Genomic DNA, 23462 nt, shown 5'->3' on the forward strand with positions numbered 1-23462 from the left:
CTAACTGGACGGCATTAGAACGTGAATTACGTTTTCGTACACCATAAAGGTAAGGGCACAAGCTGGAGTCACCCTGAAAAACAAAAACAAAAAATTATTAATAATAAGGACAGACAGTTGCTAGTTGCTTCTTTGATTGTTTATTGACTTCAGAATTTAGTTTCGAGTTGGCTTGTTTGTTGGTAATATATTTTTTTCGTGTTTCCTAGTTTTCGTGTTTGTTTGTTTGTTTGTTTGTTTATGTTTGTTACTTTGCTTGTTTGTTCCTTTGCTTGTTTTGATGTCAGTTTCCTAGTTTGCATGCTTGTTATCTTGCTTTAATGTTTGCTTCTTTCCTTTGTTTGTTTTGTTTTTATTTCCTTTTTCATCTTGCTGCTTTGTTGTCTGTGTTTACTTGTGACATTTAATTATTTTTGCTCTTTCTTTCACTGGTGTTTTTGTTTCAAACATTGTTAACCACGTCAAGTGAAAGAATCGTTGAATTATTGCGCCTTTAAAAAACACGCTCAGTCAAACCTCAACTAAGTTTTTAATATTATTTTTTTTTTCCGCTGCTGTCAATAATAATGACAAGGAGATAAGGAGATAAGATAAAGAGACCGCTTAATAGCGACAACGAACATTTTTCTGTATCTCAAGTGACAAGTTCATATACAAAGTTGACCGCGTTTTACAAACACTGGTTATCTGAGCACTGCAGATTTTCATAATTATGCACCAATTCTAATCTGTTAGAAAATGAAAGCTTTTAATTTCACTAAACTTACTATAATAAATGAGTATTGACGCTCTTACATTTGACTTTAAATTGAGTGCGAGACATTTGTATATTTGTTCTTCAGTTACATAGACTAAATAGATATTTTGGAAGTAGACTTTAACTCAGTAAATTTTTATGTATATAATTTTAGATAAGATAGGTTTATACTCAATACTTTTTGCCATTTTTTCTGTTACAATAAATTGTAATTTAGAGCGTCCTCAACTAGCTCTGTTAAGCTAAATACAACGGCACTGAGAAATAAAGTTATGATTTATTTACACATCGACAAAACATGTGTTCGCTAAGTCTGTTATGAGAACCCGCTTAATACGGACACCCGAGTAAAGTAGATACATTATCTATTCCACTGTGTTGTACAAAAGCCTAGCATCCATGCTGTACTGCGATACCGTCACGCCAGCAAGAATGACCCAAACTGCAATCCTGGTCCCTATTACTGGGATTTGACAACAATGCGGGGAGACGCAAACAAGAATGCATGTTCTCAGACTTTGTGGTAATTGTGGTAATTTGGGATTATTGTATAAGTCAAAAATCCATCTTACCTCAGACATTAGGAACCAGTCCCTTGTAAAATCCTTTCACTCCTTCGTATCTATAATTTTGAAATGGAACACGAAGGAAGATGCCACGTTAAGACGACAATGATGTAACTACAGTGACACGCCTCGCTTTACCCAGTCAAGCTTAAGACACCTGCTGGGTTTGAAAAGGTGTCCCTCAGCTGATTCTAACAAGTAACACTAATCATTCTCTACTTCTAAAAGTGTCGCCCCCCGAAGGGGGGGGGGGGGTACTCCCAGCAAAATTGAGTAGGGGTGTGCGGCCCGCTTCCCAAAACCTTACCCTATTTATGACCAAACTCTGCAATATTCACTACCCTATTTATGACCTGACCCTTAACTTAAAACCCTGTTTCAGACCTGCGTGTTAATTAGTTTCCTAGTTCGGACCAATGTTAAATTACTGTAAACATAATTTGTGAAGGGCTTTTGTTAATTTTCTTTTCGATAATGATGAAAAAGTGGCTTCTTCTCAAAAACATACGCATATTAAGGCTACAGTGCAAAAACCATACCCTATTTATGACCAAAATGGCACGCCGAGCTCGCGCGCTTCCGTTTTCGATCATTTCGGAAATGTAGCCTGCAATCCAGGTCTCAGCGGTCTACCGCGCAGCAGCAAGTCGAATTATAAGATGGCGGAATCTGTTGTGGCAGTTCATCGTGTGGTTGACGAGGTTGTTAGTGCGTCTAGTGGCTCAAAGAAGAAATTAAATCAGGAGATTGGTGGAGAACTGATAGAACTGACTAGAGCGGTTGTAAAAAAAGCATACGTTTGCCCCGGAGAAAGGGTACAAGTTTCACCTTGCTCAACCATCCCGTATGTTATCGAGGGTTATCGAGGTCAGTCGTCCAATGGAACACAAGCATTGTGCGCAAGTTGAGGCGAAAGACAAATGGCTCAGCTCCTTGGACCGTCAGGTTAAAGCGACATATGCCATTGGAAGTGTTCCTCTGTTTCAAAACCGCTTCACTTACAGAGGAAACTGGTGGCGTGTTGACGAAAAATACTAAGAACATAGAAGAAATTCAATTCCACAACGAAGAATCTTTCAAAAGATTTCTTTTTGGGTTAGCCAACAAGTACGCGAAATGCATTAAAGGAGATGACATGATGTTTAAAATGGAAAAAGATAACTCTTACAGTAGGGTCATTATTAATCTAGCTCACCCTGCCACCTTTTACTACTCTAAAACACTGGAAATGCTGCAGGTCAAGACCAGATATGGACATTACAACCGACTGGGGGTACCTCAGTTTACTTTGAATTGAATGAACAGTGAAGGTTGTTGAGTTAATTGATATCATTATGTTCACAATGTACTTGTGACAAAACATTGACTCAGCTTTTATTGACCTGTAGGTCTATGTAACATTGTTGTAATACCTGTTCTGTTTATGGTTAGTGTAAGAAGAATCCTGGGGGACTACCATATTTTCCATCTGTTTTATATGGGTCCCCCACCCCCTGGGAAGAAAAATGCCCTTATCAAAAGGTACGAACGCAATGAATTACCAAGGCACAACATGCTCACTTCCAACAAAGTGGGGGAGGGGGGGGGGGGGGGAGGTAGCATAAACAAACGATGACTGCAAAGGAGGCTGCAAAATACCGGCTTAAAGCAAAAACAGACCAAAAAAAAAAAAAACATCCATGCAGTGCTTTGCATATTTACTTAACCTTGAGCCCCAGCATCAGGCATCATCTGAATTCTCCATGCCATTCCAGATGAAAAATCTATATAATTATTTTTTCAAGTCCATGTGATGAAAAATGATTAGAGAGAATATGCCAGTTAATAACTGTACTGTTATGTTAAGTAAGAATGAGTTGGATTCATAAAGATGTTTGGTTGCACAAATGAAAACGAGACTGGACCACACTTGTCATTAACTTTTATTACCAATGGGGAAATTGACAAGTTACAAACAGTGTTAAATAACACATTTTTAATAACAGCCAACCTTAAGAGTGATATTAATGATTTGCGCTAATTGAAAAAAGGCACAAAACAGTAAGTTTGCAATCAAATAGTAAATGGGACACCCACTGTCCTAATCTCTGAATGACCATACAGTACACTGAAAATGTGGGTAGTAAATTATTGCAAAACTATACTGAGTGATATTGTCACTTAACATCTTACAACCACTGTCACAGAAACATGAAATCTATTCTGCACAGATGCTTAAGAGCTCAATAATAGAACAACTTTGAGTTTGCAATTAAATAGTAAATGGGACACCCACTGTCCTGATCTCTGAATGACCATACAGTGCACTGAAAATGTGAGTAGTAACTTACGATCAATTATTGCAAAACTAGACTAAGTGATTTGGTCACTTAACATCTTACAACCACTGTCACAGAAACATGAAATCTATTCTGCACAGACGCTTAAGAGCATGTTCAAACCTTCAGACAGCTCTCCCAAGCCTGCTGTGATAGTGACCTCTCTGTAGATATCAGAGGAACACATCTTGCACTTATCTTTATCAGTTTCCTTTGGACACCCACAAAAGCAAAAATTGTCATTGTTGACACATGCTGGGATGTATTCGTCAGTACATTTGGTGTAGCCAGAGTGATGTGGGTCAGCCCTTCTACGCCAAACATTGGAACAAAATCATGCTTTAGAACAACCTCCCATCTTGTTGCAAGACTAGCATGTTTGGCATATTGTTGTAATCTTACATGCTTAGCTTCTCGGCCTTGCATGCTATTAATGCCTAAACCAACTTTATACTTCTTATACAAGAACTCAGTGTGGCATGGTACAACATATCCTATTGTCTAAACAGCTGGATTAACACTTTGTAGTGTGGACACAACATTAAGGAACCTTTGACAATGACCTTTCAATGCCATTAAGTCTTCCCCATCTATGTTTACCCTTGAAAAAAGTGAAACTGTCCCCCTCAGCTCTAAAGCACAATTTACAATTGCACAAAGTCTCATTTTGGTTTCAGGTGGATCATCATCACTCTCCAAAGCTGAAACTAGGTACATAAACTTATGGCTAAGTTTCTTACTTTCTTTGCCTGTAAATCTGTAGTCAAAGCTATTTTTTCGACCACTGTTGAACCATTTTGTCACTTTTTTCATTAGCCTTCCAGCCTTAACTTCTGTTGTGAGTACTGAAAGGTACTTGGCAAAAGACGAATTCTCTGGAACATCATTAACATCTTTGCATGAAGAAGGGATGTTGGATTTTTCAAGACTCAAACTCAGTATGGTACTGTGGATAAATTGCCATGCATTGTTAGCATTATGAAGGGGCTCGCCAAGTCCAAGATCAACATATGGACCAATTAAAGGTTCGAATTCCTGCCTTGATTCTTTCCCTCTTATAAAATAAAGAACTTTTGTTCTCTTTGTTGATTCTGCATAAGATGATTGATCAAACTTTTCCTTGAGCTTTTTCACACTCTCAACCACTTCTAATCTCTTTGCATAAACCCAAGGGTGCCATGTACTTCCTGGTTCAGGTCCAAGTGACCCATTTGTAATGTGTTTGTTAGTTTCATTTACATTACCAAAAGAAGAAAAGAAGAAAGCTGCATTACTGAGTTCTCCAGAATACGATGCCGAAAATTTCATGTCTGATGGAAACAATTCAAGTGAAAACTTAACACTGAAATTTCTTACGTGAAAGGTTTTTTTCCTTGATGGATTGAAATTCATGAACCAGTTTTTTTGCAAACCTTTTCATGACAATGTGATTTTCTGAGCAGTTGGCTCCTGCCAAAAGGAAGTTTTCTTTTTCACTGGTAATGTGGGTTCCACTGTTAATAAACGATAGAAGCCACGCTGTGGCTTCATCATCCTTACCAAAAGGTGCTCCGTTGGCACCACATGCCACATGAAAATGATACCTCTCCTCACCAAAATGGATAAGGTGTGAATTTTCACCTAAAGATTCATCAATAAAAATAAAGAGGTCAGCCAGTTCAAGTAAAAGATCAGTAAGCTCTCTATAAGCCCCATTCACATGCTCACTTTCATCTAAGTCATAATACAACTCAGATAGATCATGAACTTTGGCTCCATTCCAGTTACTTTTAATATACTGCTTGACTTTATCGCAAGTCAACAGCTTAGGGATCCGTGCACCTTTAAGTAGTTGAATTGCTTTTCTTCACTTGCTAGTAGTACTGCATGTACAACACATGGACAAATTGGACCCTATTGCTTTGTACTTTTCCTTACTAAGCAAACCATTACTATAAAGTATTTTTACACTGCATAGGGAGTTATCATTACTGATTTCAAAGCTTTCAACAATGGATTTAACAACTGATTCTAGCACTTTATTTACAACTTTGCTGGAATTTGCAACATAATCAATAAGCTGTTTAGGTGAGGCTTTGTTTACTAAAGTAACCCACGTGCCATCCAAGGCAGGCTTTTTGTTATCTGAGGTGCCTCCATGAACCTCTTTGCAGCTCTCCAGAGTTTCCTTCTTTCTGCACCTGCTTGAAATCTCGGTCTTGGGAACTGAAAGTACTTCTGAATTTGTATCACTGATTTGAGTAGGTTCATACTGCCTTTTAAGTATTTTTCTCTTTTGGAGAACAAAAGATGTCATTCATTGTATTAATGTTTCCCATAACCGGTAAATTCTAACTTTTAGTCACCTCAGGCACACAAGAGAAAAACACCACTGACCTCAATATTATTATTTACCTTGGTCACAGTGTAAGTTGTGAAACTGTGAATGCATAGATTTGATTTTAATTAAAGTTACTGTAATAAACAGTACAACTTGAGGTTAGCCCATCTTGATCGAAAGTCCTGAATACCTCAGTGAAACACTATTTCAAATAAATACTAAAATACTACATATCCAAAACTTCAACAAATCAAGTTTAAACAATGGAAACCATTATTACCAATTTTGGCATTTATATCCCCACTTCTGAAGGGCAACTAGGGAGAGAATAGCTATAAACAGAGCCACACACTCTACCTGTGTTTTGTTTTTCATTAAAATAGATTTAAATACTGTTTGCCCTGAGAGCTCATCAAGAGGTCTCACATCTAAACTTGACATACAATAAATAAATATTAAAAAAAAGTGTTGCCAAGCTGTTTATAATAAAACAAATGTATATATCCTTACTTATTGTTTCTGGTGCTAGTTGTCGTTTGGTAGAAGATAGTGCAGCTTCTTTCTCTTGAATCCTCTTCAGCTGTGTACAGAGGGCAAGAACATGAGTAGAATTCTATACACAATGATCAGTTATCAACCAAGGCATGTTATTTAGACATACATATCTTGGCAAACGTTTTCAGCACCAAACACTATAAAATAAAAGTCGGTCATTGGACATTGGCCGTCCATATATTCTCATTTCAATGTTTTACCTTCCTGGATGCCAAGTTCAACTTTGTCTTTTCCTTTTTAATATGTATCACTGGCCTCTCGTTTCTAGGTCAGTAAAAAGTACATCAATAAGAAACTCAGATAAAATAATTAAATGACCATTGCTGTCCTGCAATATATATGCCCATCGAGTGCCAAATTGCCTGGGCGGTGTGAAAATCAGGATAAAGATTGAGATGTTGGGGGAATTTAACGAGAGAAAATGTGTCCTTTGTGGTGTTATGGCTAGAGGATTAAGGCCTGCTAAAGCTGTCTACATCATTTGAAAAATGATTCATTAAAAATCTCCTTGGGAATTTTCAATCATGGGTCCATCATGCTTTGCCAAGTTCCAGGAATGGGGGCATTTGAATCCCTATTATGAGCATAAAGTGCTGCATTTGAACATCAGCAGCAGCCAGCAGGAACAACTCAAAAAATTAGAATGCCTCAGGTGGGGAAGGGGGAAGGGGGGCATGTGGAAGTTCTGAATTGCTCAGTACTTTAATATGGTTGCAGTCAAGCTTCTCGAGAAAAAAAGTTACACCATCTTCTTCAGTGTCCCAGGAAAAATAAGACATTAACTTTACATATATCTGGCACTGTAGACACATAAATTCATGATAATGACCTCATCCAAAACAGAATCCAACTTTTCCTTCTCTTTTTGTAATGACTTGCACTCCAACAAGTAATTTGCTTTCAAGTTTCTCATACCATATTTGTATTCCCCAATTGGAAACCTCCTTTTGTTTACAGTTCTTGTTGACACACGACGACGTCTTCCCTTCCTTGCCATTTCCAGTTCTCTTTGATCAAGTCCCACGTACTTGTTGGCTAATCCCAAAAGACATCTCTTGAAAGATTCTTGGTTGTGGAATTGTAAAATCAGAGACACCTGTCTACCTGCATAAGCAAATAAAAGCACAGATACGGTAAATGAGCTTTTGCAGTACATCAAGTCCAAAGTTTTGTTAAGTTCACATTAATACCTGTCTTAAACTACATAAATTACGCACGCCGTACGGCGTCGACAAAACCTGGATCGGACCGGATCGGATCACGGATCGGATCACGGACCGGATCACGGATCGGATCACGGACCGGATCACGGATCGGATCACGGACCGGATCACGGACCGGATCACGGATCGGATCACGGATCGGATCACGGATCGGATCACAGAAAAAAGAACAACAAAGTTTTAAAGAAAAAAAAAAATCAAAAACAAAAATCCAACCGTTTATAAGATAATAATAAATAAAAAATAAAAGTGGAAAACTAAAATATGTTAAATGAAAATAAGAATCCCGAATTTGACGCAATGACATGTTAATTACAGAGAATGACAAGAGGTCATTTAAAAAGCCACATAAGGGCCTAATTTACGACGAATTTAAATTGTAATGAACAGGCAGATGTAGTTATATTTGAACGTTAGTTGGCTCGAAGCTTGCGTGAACCTCCCATTCTCGTTTTTGAAATTGTTTTCAGTGGCTAATTCTCGGCTACATTTTCGTGTTAGATGTGAGCGTTACAGTTGGCGTTACACACAATACAGTTAATGAGAAAACTTACGTGCGAAAGCTTAAGGACATGACTTGCTTTGAAGGAGCTAAGTCACGATTTGCACATCTTGAAAAAACTAGCCTAGTTTTTCAAGTTCGTCATTTGCAATCCCCGTTAATCTTTGCCATCCTTAACGATCCTCATTCCGTTTTGATTTGTTCTTGCCTCTTAAGTGTTTTCTATCCTAGAACACGATCATTTTAAGGTTTTATTCTATTTAAAGGCAGCTCTTTACAACCCTAAAAATAACTCTAAAAATCGTGACGTTACTCCTAAAATGTTGTTTATTCTCGGGTTGCGTTATCGTTCACACTATCGATGTTATTCCTAGAATTTTTTGAAAAACAGCTATATTTCCTTGAAATACAAATGGTTTGTTTCGTTTTATTCCAGTGCGAAATATCGTATTCCAGACTCACATCTTGTAAAAGTATAAACTTGTCTCAAAAACGGAAATTGTTTGAAATCATCAGGTGTTTAATTTTTTAGTGTTTTTCGTTTTTGTGTTTCTATTCATACGTTCGTCCTATTATTACCATACTGACTCGTTTTATGACAGTTTACCTTTGCTGCAAGTGATTACATGAAATATCATTTATCTGAACTGCGGAGAAAGATATGAAGACATGATTGATCATCGCAATCAAAACCCAACAGCCTGAAAAAAATTGATCTGTGACCAGCTCCCAGTTGGCTTGATATTATAAAAGAATAAAGGAATATCACACCTGAATTAAATAAAACGTTCTGCTCACAGTAGTCACGCTAGTGCAATTTGCTCAACAAAATTTTAGATTTTTTTCCTTGATCCGATCCGTGATCCGATCCGTGATCCGATCCGTGATCCGATCCGTGATCCGGTCCGTGATCCGGTCCGTGATCCGATCCGTGATCCGGTCCGGTCCGATCTAGGTTTTGTCGACGCCGCACGCCGTACAAGATTTTGTCACCCCAGCAGAGCAAGCAGACCGAAAACTTTTTTGAAAGAAACAATATTCCTGTCTGCAGGAACGTATGATTTCAGATTTTCAATTGCTGCTCCTAAATTCAAGATTTTCGAAAAATTCTTGCCATATCGACCACCGCTGAGATAACAAATTTGCAGGACAAAAACAGACATAATTCATCCAAACTGAACGGGAAAATGCTCGAAAACAGACCAAAATGAAGCTTACCTGACCAGCATCTCAGCCATCTTTGTCAAACTCAGCCACGAGGTTTAGACTTCCGATAATTCTCTTCGAAAGATGAAATTATTTAACATGAATTTGAGTAATCCGCCCTTCATTGTTGCCGCCATCTTGGATTTTTCCGCTGCTAAAAGAGATGACTGGAATCGCGGACTCGCGAGCTCGGCCTGGGCCAAAATCAGCTTAAATCGATACCCTATTTATTACCAAAACGATTCAAAAACCATACCCTTAGGAGCCGCACATACCTATATAGCTCATGTGACGGAGAACCCCCCTCCCCCACCCCCCCGCGGAGTGTCGGTTGTATAAATGTATTTTTGATGGAGGGTGCTTTTCCCTACATCCACAGTTTTGGTTTGAATTTCCAGACCAGCAATTCCCGAGTGGAACAACATTTTTCATAATTTCCAGATTTTGGTATGCCCAAATTTTGTCGAGTTTCTTCCCGTGGATTTCCGTTCCATTTTATTTTGCACGCAGAATTTTTTTCGAATATCTTAGTCGAATGCAGGTTCCCTTTTCGGAAATTTAACAATTCTCAGAATTTCCAGAGACTTTGGTAGGACATTTCTGTACCATTTGCCTCGATTTGGAAATTCAGGAACTTTTAATCCAAGCCAGACAGCGCCGCAAATTTCAATTGCCGCTTTTCATGTGACGTCATCATTTTCCAAAATAAGAAATTACCAATCCTTCTGAAGTTTCACTTTCATCAGATGTAAGACCCTTTAATAACTTGATGTTTTGCAGCGTTTAAGCTCTACAGGGTTCCTCATTTTGAAGTAGGGCACGTTTGAATTTCCAAGTTTATGCGTTGTGTGACATTAAAATGGCGGCCCGATAAGGCTCTCGGATAGTTAAAAAGATGAGTTATTGCTCAAGTTTTTGCTAACTAAACAGTTATTGCTATAGAAAAAGTATTAATTTTAATGTGTCGGAGCTCTAGAGTAATAACGTTTCGTTTCAATGGCAAAACTCAATGACAGATGTTTCTGTTACTTTACGGCCGCCATGTTTGTGTCCCTCCGAGGGGCACAAACATGGCGACTCCATACAAAGCTCTATAAATTTGTGTGAAACACTTCTCCGAATAGCGGGAGAATGAAAAACTGCACAGACCTAAATCTTGGCGAGGCTGTTTATGTATCAATAATCTTTCATATCCCAGCTTCTTGACTTAATTTATTGAATGGTTATGATTTTTATTTTTGATGGCGTGACACTGCAAACCAGCCATAACTAAGTGGTAAACATAGACAGGAAAATACAACTTAAAGACAGTCAACAGACATCCACTGTCAGCTTAAGTCGAACACAATAACCATTTACTATTTAATTTCATTGTTTCTCGCTGAGTAAGAAATTTCGACTCGACTCTCACCTGAACGTTTTTCGTACACTGCTCCTTTGTACTCGGCCATTGTGTACTGATTCTTAAAATTAGAAATTTGACAATTGCGATAGTTCGGTTCAGGTATCGTGACTTAATATAGAGCCCTCCTCTCAGCAAACACCGCCATCTTTTGAATCTGTTCTTAAAACGAGGTCTGTTCTTCCCATGACGCGTGGCTCGAGCTTTATTTGACCCCCCAGAAATACCATTTAAAACGGAAATGACAACATTTTCCTTGTTACTTTTCTGTTTTTATTTCCTCTCGAGAGAGCACCCTAAAAGATACTCTGACGGCAAAAAGTAGTGTGAACATCTTAAGTGAGACCAAAATCCGTGATTTACACCCCTAAGCGAGACGACGATCATCCCTGACCTTTTGAAATCAAATGGGAGTCCCCGCCCACCTCCAACCCCTCCTTACTTTACCAGCATTTACTTTAAAAGCCTGAACATTAAATTGCAATAAGCGACGGACGAAGAGCTAAAAACTGCAATGATTTTACTGTACATGTAGCTCAAATAGCCTCGTTTAACAGTTGAACACCACACAGTGCTAGGTTACCGTGTCTTGCTTGTTAACCTCTTCTGCAATCCCTGACAAAAGTAGTTGGGACAGTTGCACTAGATCACGTATCCCCCATCCCCCTAATCAATGCTGGAAAATGTCGCGTTTTTCTCAACAAAAAGGGAGAAAATCACCTGATTATCAACATTGTAAGTGAATGAGGGGCGGGGGAGGGAGGGGGGAGGGGAGAACTTGCTTTGTGTCCCAACGTTTTTGTCTGGAATTGTCTGAAAGAAGAATTTAAGGTGGCTAAACACAGTTTTTGATACTTGTGTTTCACTCACCTTTTTCTCTAAAACCCTTGATCCCTCGGTCGTCAAAAATGGCAACAAGCTAGTTAACAACAAAAACTTTGGTTTTTTTATGGTTAAGCTGACGTATGTGCCGTTACCATGGCAACATGAATAAATATAAACCGACCTTTAAAATCGGTTTTGTTTATTTGCAGAAAATCTAGTCATTAGATTTTCTTTATAATTTGCATGCAACAAGCTTGTAACGATTCTTACAAGTTAACACCATTTCGCTAATAATTTAACAGAGAGATCTTTAATTATCCCTTGTTGAAGGCTCACTGGAATATCTAGAATTACCTTTGTTAAAGTTCAATTATTTTTACTACTCGAGTTACTTATTTCGTTAAGTATTTTCGTGCCAAATTTCGTGAAATTCTAATGAGTGGTTCTCCAGAAATAGGCCTATTTCCGAGAGTGCAATTTTCATTCAATCGCAATTTTTCTACTTACTACGCATGCGCTGCATTTAACTGGGTTCTTTCGGAAAGAAAGAAAAAGCTGAAAATTGCTGGGTTCTTTGCATCGTTACCTTTTCTAACATATCTTTGTAATAAAAGATTAAAGTCATCAATACCCCGCGTTCAATTATAGAGAAAAATAGCACAGATACTGCAGTTGTCGAGTAAATAAAATGATCGCTCTATTGACGGCATGTTTGTTTTTTGCAATCCTTGTGCGCGCGCTGAATTGCATCAGCAAAAACGCGTACGAAAACTGTGTTCGGCAACCTTAAAGAATGTCAAACCACTCGCTGTGAAACAAGTTAGAGAAAAGGGGGAGTTGTACCATCTCGCGGGTACAGCTAACGAGCGCTACTAAAAAGAAACAGCATGCAACGACAAGTTTTACCTGGGTAGGCGCCAAAGAATGTAAAGTCATCCTTTTAAATGACCTTCTACGGTAGGCGATCGATAAGTCCGTGACATAAACCTCTATTGCTTCTCAAGGGGCAAATGACTCATTTGTTCGCCCCTAAAATCCAACTATGCGTAAGATATTGTGTTGAAATGGATTTTCTATTTCCTGCACTGAAAAAATGATCTTGTCTACTTCTTTAGAGGGGTGGTTGATTCGTGCGAAACAGAAATGATGCAAATTCGGTTGAAACAGTGGACACCCAGCAGGTAAATATTTTCGCCTTGTCCTTGCTCTCTCGCGGAGTTTATCAGTGGACAGCAATAAAGCGTTGCTCCTACCTAAACGCGATTAAATTAGGCCTGTCTCTCTTCGTTTTGCTCTCCAATACCGAGACGCGTATAGAGCGAGGTTTGTTCTCGGCTTTGGAAGTGTCACCGGATAAAACATTTTGGTTCTAAACAGCTTCGTGTCATTCGAATTATACCTTTTTCCGCTTCATAGGAATTACTAAAAACTATTTAACATTGAAGAACTAGCACAACAGAGCTTTGCGAGAAGGTTTATATGGTTAGCCGTTCACTTAAGATAGAAAGGGTAGACATGTAGTTAACTTATTGTCTCCGGCAAATGGTTAATCATATTTCAAGTGTCAAACTCTACTATTTTGCCACCAAATTGCTCCCATCCTACATTTCAAATGATGTGAAGTGAGAAATTTGTGTACCTTCTGCCAATTGGGAAGATCAGCGAAGGTTAGGTTGCAAAACGCTGACTTTCAAATGGTTAACCGTTGTTGGTTATTCGTGCGCGTTAGTTAAATGCATGGAACCCGGAAGTTGTTGTGTCGCGTGTTTTCGTGATATATCTGAACACTGTGCACGGGTAAGCTTCAATCAACTTATTTAACACTATTCCGTGAAACAACACAAAGATCTGCTACTTCGCGAATTAATAATCCTGGAAAATGCCCTAAATAATGGACAAGAGCTCTAAATCCCATTTTGCTTGAAGCAGATCGCAAATTTCGTTCTATTACAGGCGGTTACGAGTTATATTCCACGAATATCTGCACCGAGCCTTAATCCAGATTGATGTAGAAAAGTTCTGTCCAATTTACAGAGACAAAGTGTACGTCATTGACCCGAAATCAAATTCTAAAATATTGTGACGCCATGACAATCGTTTGCGTTACCTTCACTAGAAAATTCTTCGCAGATCTCTTTCAGACAATCCTGGACAAATGTAGTTGGGACAGCTAAGCTGGATCACATATTTGCCCCCCCCCCCCCCCTTAATCAAAGTTGGCAAATGTCGCGTTTTTCTCAACAAAAAGGGACAAAATCACCTGATTATCAACTTTGGGATTGTAGACTGGTTACCGGTCATACAAACCCATGCAATGTATTCCATGACCCGCTGCTCTTGCAACGCCCTCTGGTCTGAAAAGCTTCACAGGGGAAGTGCTGCACCATGTTGAACGACATCAAACAATCCCTGCACAGTCCTTACGTGAAGCCTTGATCTGACCACTTGATAGGGATATCTTGCAGTGGCAGCAAACATTTTTGATAATGAAGCCATTATAAGATATTCTGTAGAGTTCTAGGGGAAAAAATGATAGTTGAGTCAGATTTTCCAGGTTTTAAATACATTATTTCAGCCTCTAAATGAACAGATTTACATGTAAATACTATTCTCTAAAACATATCAAATTCACACCTTCTAGTGTCACTAACCTACATGTATATGCTAAGTTAACTTTTGAGTTGACAGTTAAGGGTTGTTTTTGAAATCCATTACAGGCCATTTATTAGCACTTATTCTAACCTAAAAGTCTGGATGTCTTTCGTTTTCTTTTTCTTTTTTTTTTTTTGTCAAGGTAATTCAGTTGTACACACATTACATGTAACTAGACACTCTAAGAGCGTTCACTCGGTGACGAGTGTTTTTTTTTTCACCGTATAACAAATTAAAACGACAACACCGTATCAATCGGATGGGCCGTAATCCTTTTTCTCAGGGTTACGTTAGCAAATTTAAGATTTGGAAAGAAATGTAAGCTTATCCTCATCGCTCGTATTTTGTGTTGTGTGGCGGCCGTAATAAAATTTAAATACGCGGTCAACTGGTGCGAGGTCTGGAACCAAGAATTTAGGAAAATAAGGGAAATGCTGATACCTCCCCGAGCCACTCCCTGTCAATAACTGATGTAGTTATAATTTTACATTAACAAGACTATACAATGTAGTTTTTAACTTCGACTCCATTGCCAAGATTCTCTTCTTGTTGTCTACGCTGACACAGGTTTTTATATTGCGAGAAAGGCTCGCAGGTTTTTTTCTTTTGGTCTTTTTTGTCTGTTTGTTTGTTCTTGTAGGGGAGGGGGATAGTTCTTTTCGCCCTTTGAATAGTGTGCTCGTTTTGCAACCAGGGTAATATATCTTTTAAAAATCCATAAATTATCAGACTGAAAACCCTAATAAAACAAATCAAGAACTGCAATGGTGGACAAGAGCCCTTGGAATACTGATGTAATTCAACGTGCTTGTCTGTGTTTATCTTTTATCTTCTTCACTGAAGTTTGAAAAAAGCACTGCAATTCTTTTAAAGAGGCGTTGCTATTCCCTCCTCCCTACTAAATACAATGTTAAAACTCAGGCGAAATTACACATTGTAGGTAGGGTGGGGGGAGAGGCTAAGCAGGTGAAGTTGTTTTCGCTTGCGACTGTTGTCTGGCGTGTGTGCAAAAGCGCCAAGAGCGCAAATTTGTCCCAAGACTTTTGTCTATGATTGCAGGTGAAAACTGAATTAACTGAATCCTCTTCGTTTCATGGGGGTGTCTGATGAAGGGTTTATAGTGGTAGCACGTTAACAGCGATGTGGTCCATCTTAGTGCCAGGCAACTGGTAAATGGCTGACTGGCTGTACTGGTTCACACATACGTTGAACGTCCCAACTTGTACCTTTGACATGGTGACGGTCACACTCCGGGCAACGGCATCGACCTGCCGCGTAAACTACATAACTAATAACTGTCCACTGCATGCCACGTGGCATATAGGGCAGCAGCATCTTCCCTCCACCTCATTTTGTCTCTAGCCCTGTCAGTGCTCTGTTTCTCTCACAACCCTTTCGTGAATTCTTCTTCAATAAAAACATGAACTATTTTAAGAATGACGTAGTCAAACTGTGAATATAAACACTGGTCGCATAATGATCACAATTTCTTTTACATTGACAACGCGTGGTTTAGCTAAACTACGTCTACTTGACAATCTTTATCTCCCGCTTTCTTCGCTTATTGGAGACTTAAAGATATTTTCGGGAACAGGGGGCATGGTCATCATGTTACATGGAAAAAGGTATAATTTTGGATTATTTGAAGGGAACAAGTGCTGTCTGGGAATTATCAACAGACACCTGATGTCAAGGAGCAAAATTGCAAAAGTTTTATGACATTATGAAAAAGTGTAAGCTCTGACTAGAAGATCTTTCGTCGTAAACCTTATTGATTTTGAGCACCTTTTACTCCCAATATTCTATAAGTCCTCTGGGTATTCAACATCGAAAATTTATCATTTAAAATGAAATAAATTCAGGGAACACACGCCGGATGAAAAAGGGAAATCATTAACGATACCAACTTGATAAGCCATCCAGTTCACAAAAATAACATTCAAACTATTCTCACTGCATAATTAACTAGCCCATTGCAAAACATGCTGTTATTCCATAACATTCCCCCGTTTTCGCCCGTGCTGGTGGCGTCGGTAATGCTTCGCGCCATTTGGAGTTTATATTTGGTCTGTCCGCTTGAAGCGTGGTCTTTTCGTCCTGTACTCCACAAAGACAGCCGTCTTTTGCGACCCGCCCACCTCCCCTGGTGGCGGTTGACCAAGCTCCTATCTGCTCATATCCTCGTTGCATGCCTACTGCCTCATCAGTCGCGGACTCTTCCCATAACTTAATCTTATGCGATGAGGTAATGAGTATGCAGTGAGGATATGGTACTAATGAGAGTATACCAATCAAGAAGCTTGATGCGATGAGAATAAAAAGCGAGAATCTGAAGCTGAGTCATCTTGCGCGTAGTTATTTGTGATAAGTAAAACCGGAATTTTTGAAGTTTGTTTTCTTCTGGGATCCAAAGTTTAACTGCAGAAAATCCCTTTTAATCTCGCTTGAAGACAGCGAATTAGCTTACCTATGTCTTTTATTTCGAATAAAGAAAAAGTTCACATTTACACAAGAATGGCTATCCTTTAGACATATCCAGTCAACCTTGGTAAACGAATTAATTAAATAACAGTATCCTCTTTCCTCATTACAAATGTGCAATTAGAACAGAATTAAAGCATATACGAGCTGTGGTCTGCTGAGTCGTCCGTCACGCGAAAAAGTGACATGATTGGCTTATGTCTGACATCAAAGCGTTGTTTTAACTGTGAGTCATATCATGCCACCTTTCATTAGTCGTTGTTAGCTTTTGTTTCAGCATAATTCGACTAGACATCACTGGTGATTATTCGATATTATATTGACTTCTATCTGAGAGTGATTAGATAAAGACATCCGTCGCAATTTAAGAATGAGTGTTTCTCCGCTTTTCGTTCTCGTGCCATGGATTTCAGTAATCCTCTGTCCAACTCGAGCGCAGGGTGAGTTTGAAAATGTACTATTTACATGCTTTGTAATTTATATAGATAGTATCTTAATTAAGTTTTCTTCAGTTTAGCTAAAGATGGCTGTTGAAGGATTCTTGATAATTTGGGAAACGAAGCGATAGGCAAAAATTATACCTAATTTGTTCGAATTCACGTCAAACCCTTTCTATTCGGTCTTACGCAAAGTCAGCCCCATATCTTTCCGCCGTACTGTATTAATCTTGTCAAGTGCGGAGATGAGACGAGAATAAAGAAAATCAAGCGTAGCACAGACTGTTAATGTCACGATATTCTGACCAATTTTGTAATTTAAATGATATCTTAGCAGGCCATCTGCTTCTCTAGGAGATCAAGGGTTATAGTTTTAAGTCTTTTGTTTGAATCGGGAGCCAAGACGGTCGCTGATGATCTCCGATTAGCCGTAGATTTGGAAGTGATGTGATAAAATGCTACACGCATTTGTGCTCGTAACCAATTCATTCTAAGAAAATGATGCATTGTCAAAATCTAGAACGAAGAAGTGAAGCGGCTCTTAAGTCAGCAGCTTTACCTGTAAAGAATACAAAAGCAAAAACCTACACAACGCAGAATGATTTTTTGAAGGTGTACTATATTTCGGCTGGTCAAACCAGCCTTCTTCAGGTACAATGGAAAATTTTACATTGGTGCGTGTTTTTTTTTAAATCTTCCATTGTACCTGAAGAAGGCTGGTTTGGCCAGCCAAAATATAGTACACCTTCAAAAAATCATTCTACGTTGTGTAGGTTTTTGCTTTTGTATTCTTCATTTTATATGTAAAGCCGATTAGATCACTATTGATCCAACGTATACCAGCAGGATCATCGTTCCGGTTGCTTGCTTAAACATTTTACCTGTAAAATATGAAACGAAACCGACAGCAGCAGAAAAAAAAAACAAAAACAAAAACAAAAAAAAAAAGCTGTGTTTTCTTGATAAAAGGTTGATGCTGAGTATTTTCCTCTTCATTGGAATAAGTGTCTAACAGTTAACTTGAGGTGCTTACCGTAAATCCTTGAACAATCACTCGATCCTTTTAAGTCTTGTAAACAATGTCGAAATTGTATTAATTCAGTTATCAAATTATCAAATTACTTTAATTTTCTTATCTTGTGATGTGAACATAATTTTACTTTGTATCATATGTATATAATCCATCCTTTGAATTAAAACAGTCGGTTTCTTAGCGAAAGAAGCATAATGTTCCCTACCTTTTCTTAGCCTGTGATTCAAATTACATGCTAGAGGAAGTTAATTTGTTACCGTTTGTTTAAAACCACCCGCAATGCAGGCCAATTTGCGCAAGCAACAGAAATCTGTTCTATTATTTATTTGTTCGGTTTTACAGCTCGTACTTGTAAGAAGGTTTACTTCCATAATCCGATAGAAACACATAACTCGAAAGAAATCTCGCGAAAGTATCCGGAAAAAGTGTATAAAAAGAAACTAAATAGGAACATCAAATTTTATTATATTCTTATTAACAGTGTAATGAAGAAAATGGCTCTGATCATGATGTTTACCTACCGCTAATTTGAAATAACTCTCTCAGCGGACGTTGACGCAAGAGGTCTTGACGCAAGGGTAAAAATATTATGGAATTAAATGCCAATCCTGCCAAAGATGAAGACCCACTATCGTTTAAATTTGCCATACATACAATTGTACCTAAAAGAAATACGTTCATGATGCAGATTTAACAAAGTTTTCGTGTCCGTATAATTAGCAATTTCCTTGGCAATCTATTTTCTGTCTTGTTGCACGAAACTTCTTCTTAAAAAATAATCAGCCCTAATAGTCGACCAAACAGAAGCTAATAATTCGAAGGAACGGTTCCCCCTTTTTCTATGAACTGGGAAAAACGCAAGTTCTAAACCTATTATTTTTTGAACAAAACTTGAAAAGCTAATAGGCACCTCTTTCCTTATCAGAATATTAATATGCTGTCTGCATAAACAGGCGGCAAGAACAATGTGGCTGTTATATTGATGTAACACCAAATCCTCACAAGGACAATTACTAATAAATGTATGATGATTAGTAGTGAGAATTTACGCTTCATCTCGGGGACGGATAGATTAAAAAAAAAAACATGCCGCCCCTCGCGCTTTTAAAAGTCGATTTTAATTTACGTTCTTCCCTAATTACCACTAAATTATGACTTCGAGGTGCCCAGTGTCCCAACATCAGTGTCCAATGTGGTATAAAGAAGGAATGCGCCAGAAGTTCGAGTAACAAATAGTAAAAAAAAACATGTACCCAGATTATTTACATGGTATTGCAAACTTCTGTGCGACTGTTTTAAATATCTTCCCAAAATTAACTTTTAACAAGCAGGTCATAATTCAAGACCAGTAAGATATTTTCTCTGACATTTTCGTTCCAAAAAAGAAAAAAAAAAAAACGTCAAATGATCTTGAAGTTTTCGTACGCGGGGTTTCTTCAGTACGTCCACCTTGTTTGCCACCGTAATATCATCTCTTCTGAATGAATGAATGCCAAATAGACGAACGAACGAATATATTGAGACGAGTACGAGCTGCCAATAAATTAGCTGAATTTTATCATTAATTTGAACGTCTCCTAACGACAGATGAGCCACAAGTTTGCTTGCAAGCAACCAAATGTTCATGTATGCTTAAATTACTTGCTAAAATTTGCAAGCTGCGTAGCCTTTAAAGTGCCTATGAAGTAAAACAAAATGCTGCCTACTCGAAAGGCTTCTCAAAGTAAAGAAGAATGGCGTTTTCCTGGCCTTTCCTGTTTGAAAAATAACATCATATAGAGAAACATGAACCTCATTAACATTATATAACTAAACGGAGCTTGAGGCCTGTACTGAACTTTTCTGCAAGATGTGGCATGCTCGTCAAAACAAAAGCTTTATTATCGCTAAAAGCTTTTTTCCTTCCATTCGACGCAAGTAGAAAAGCATAAAACTGGCACTAGGGTGTTGAAAACCCATCGACGTAAACCCAGCTTTGAGAAGCGTGGTGAAGCTAAAACTTCATAACTCTCTTTCAAATTTGCCCACATGCATTTTTTTTTAAATATAGTTTTACTCAACCATATGCTGTTCTCCTCAGTAGTTTACTGACATACATTTTCACATATAGCAGTTGGGAGAAACTGCTTGAATATCAGGCAGATGTATGTCACTTTTACCGTAATCATCTTCTTTAGTTAAAACATCTTAACGAGAATGCTCATGATTTAATAAGTATTTCAATCATGAGCTCTATAAAAAGATACATACAAGTCACAGTTCTTCTTGTAGAAAACAAAGCTGATCGACAATCTGAGGATAAAGGATGGGCCGAACACTCAGTTTTCCACACGTCTAATCTAACTTTATAAATTCTTCATCTTTCAACAGAAAACAAAGGTTCTATACTGGAACAGCTTCTTTATTTTCCTTACAAATGTTAAACATAAATTGTTCATTAAACGCTTTTCATAATTTCGAGATTAGCAAGCTACATTGTACATGTCATGGACTCACTGGACATTTTCTTCTTTGCAGTAAGCGCTTGAAAATTCACGAAAGAGAAACCTTCTCTACAGGAAGTGCTGCTTTATTTTCCTTGTATTTGTAAACATTAAGTTCTAAGTAGCCTTTATTTCGATAATTTCGGGATTAGTTTAAGTCGCCATTCTAACCAATTTGTGATAGGGTGGTAAATGTATTTGGTGATATTTCAATTATATTACAGATTTAAGTTCAACAAACGTTTATTTAGCAGACAAGGTTCGCACTTTTCATAAAGCGAAAATAAAATGTCTCTTAGCTTTGGTAGAATAGTCAGCTTAATTAACGTACATGATGGTGGGCAAACTAAACACATCTGTTGCGTATTTACCTCAATTCGCCTTAATTTAGGTCACGTTAACTTCAAATACCTCAATTAACATGAGTATTAATTTCCTTTAGAAAATGGACCTTCTAAGAACTGCACTTTAGTAAGTTTGGTTGCGCGTTTTATTATGTATTTCTAACAGCCTTTGAGCGAATCGTCTTTAAATAGAAACGTAAACTCCTCGAAACATGACGGCGTCAAACTGTCCAAACAAACAACTGGTCGAATGATTAACACTTTTCCATTAATACACGTAAATCTAAAGTGCTTGTACTTTAAAATCTTTATCTTTCTCGTTCTTTGCTTGTTGGAGACTCCAAAGGTTTTTGGGAAGAAGAAATTATAGCCTTTTGCATGAGACAAGGGATAATTTTCAATTACTTTTATGGAACAAGTGATGTCTTGGAACTATCAACAGAAACTTGATATCAAGGGGCAAAATTGCATAAATTTAGAGTTTTAAGGCATTGGTAGGAAGTGTAAACTCTGATTAGGAAATCTGTCGTCGTTTACTTTATTGATTCTTGAGTAGCTTTCTCTCCCAATAGTCTTTCACATGTCTGGGTATTCAACATGTACACTTTCTCATTGTAGAATGTACAAATTTAAGGGCAAACACGCGGGATGAAAAAGGGATATCATTAACGAAGGTTACCGTCTCAATAAACTATATATGATGTTCAAAAAAAATAACATTCAAACAAATGAAAGTATAACAATAAAATATCTAGATGCAAGACTAAATAGCGGAAATATGAAACTGAATCATCGCTGCGTTCAGTTTAAGAAAGAATGTTATTTCTTAGAAGGAAAACCGAAATTGGAGAAATTTATTTTCTTCGTTGATCTGAGGTTTAACTGCAGATAATTTATTCTATCAACGCTTGAGGACAGTGAATTAGCGTAACGACCTTAACCATGCCTTTTATTTCGATAAAAAGCAAAACAAAACAAAACAAGACAACTAAAACTCAAACTTTCCCTAGAGTGGTTCTCCTTCAAATGTATTCAGTAACCAACCTACATGTAGGTAAATAAATTAACTAAAGAACCGTATTCTATTTCCTCATTAAAAATGCACAATCAGAGCAGAAAGTTTATATGTACTTTGTGGAGTGCACTCTCTTGTCAAGTGAATAAGTAACATGATTGGTTTACGTCTGTTATCTGAGCACTGTTTTAAATTTAAGCCATATCATGCCATCTTTCATTAATCGTTGTTAGCTTTTGCTGGAGCTTAATTCGACAAGACATCCCTGGTGATTACTCAATACTGTATTGACTTGTATCTGAGTCTTATTAAGTGGAGACATCCGCCGCAAGTTAAGAATGAGTTTCTCTCTGCTTTTCGTTCTCGTGTCATGGATTTCAGTAATCCCTTGTCCAACTCGGGCGCAGGGTGAGTTTAAAAAAATTTCCTCTTTACCTGCTTTGTATTTTACAGATGCTATCTTAATTTCTAAGTCAGCGTTCCACAGTTTGGTTAAAGATGGCTGTTAAAGGATTCTTGATAATTTGGGCAACGAATCTTTAGTCGGAAATTATACTTAGACTAATATGTTCGAATAAGCATCACATTGTTTCCATTCTGTCTTACGCTGAGTCAGTGCTGTATCTCTCTGTACTGCATTTATCCTGGCAAGCGCGGACGTATGACGAGAATAAAGGAAATCAAGCGAAGCATAAACTGATATTGTCACAATAGTCTTCCAATTTTTGAAAATTAAGTGATATGTAAGCAAGCCTATCTACTTCTCTTCGTGATCGAGGGTTAGTCTGTAGTCCACTGGTTGAATCGGGAACCAAGACATTCGCTTATGATCTCTGATTAGCCGTAGATTTGGAAGCGATGTGATAGAATGCTACACCCGTTTGTCTTCATAACCAGGTCATTCAAAAAAGTGCCGCATTGTCATGTAAAACGAGGAAGTGAGACAAATCTTAAACTAGGTTTACCTCTAATACATAAAAAGGCAAATGACAACAGTTTGAAGAAACCATGTTTCCTTGATTAAAGGTTAAGCTGAGCATTTTCCTGTTCATTGGAAAGTGTGTCTAACATTTAACTAGAGGTGCTTACTGTAAATCCTTGGACAGTCACTCAATCTTTTTAAGTCTAATAAACAATATCTCGTATGAGATACCTGCGTCATTTGAATACCATATCATGTATACGATACGTGCATCAGCCATGTTTACCAAATTCAAATTACTTCAATTTTCTTATCTTGTGTTTTAAACCTGATTTTACTTTGTGATACATGTATGTACGGCTCATGCTTTTTATTAAAACAGTCCGTTTCCTAGCGCGAGTAGAATAATCAATTCTGCAAT

The 23462-nt window shown here is 37.9% G+C and overlaps 1 protein-coding gene and 1 long non-coding RNA gene across 2 annotated transcripts; both read right to left on the reverse strand.

Annotated features, from left to right (window-relative positions):
* LOC149104578 (solute carrier family 25 member 32-like) lies at positions 1-14188 on the reverse strand. The gene is made up of 5 exons (XM_089271043.1): positions 14099-14188; positions 10876-10910; positions 5659-5674; positions 2706-2713; positions 1-73 (listed from the first exon to the last, which is right to left on the reverse strand). The coding sequence occupies exons 1-5, from the start codon at positions 14168-14170 to the stop codon at positions 1-3; spliced, it is 204 nt and encodes a 67-aa protein (XP_089127169.1). The 5' UTR covers positions 14171-14188.
* On the reverse strand, positions 6324-6777 carry LOC149104579 (uncharacterized). Its single transcript, XR_016201303.1, has 2 exons — positions 6717-6777; positions 6324-6541 (listed from the first exon to the last, which is right to left on the reverse strand). It is a non-coding gene; the product is annotated as an uncharacterized LOC149104579 (long non-coding RNA).
* Positions 14189-23462: the final 9274 nt, after the last annotated feature.

The sequence above is a fragment of the Orbicella faveolata genome, unplaced genomic scaffold (assembly GCF_042242905.1).
Source record: "Orbicella faveolata isolate gen_17 unplaced genomic scaffold, um_ofav_v1 contig_34, whole genome shotgun sequence".
Taxonomy (NCBI): Eukaryota; Metazoa; Cnidaria; class Anthozoa; order Scleractinia; family Merulinidae; genus Orbicella; species Orbicella faveolata.

Excerpts from the sequence above, each read along its gene's own strand:
- LOC149104578 (XM_089271043.1), bottom strand. The coding sequence starts at position 14,170 with ATGGCTTCATTATCAAAAATGTTTGCTGCCACTGCAAGATATCCCTAT. Across the intron at positions 10,911-14,098 it reads TGGTCAGATCAAGGCTTCAC|AATCAGTACACAATGGCCGA; the intron begins GTAAGGACTGTG and ends TCTAATTTTAAG.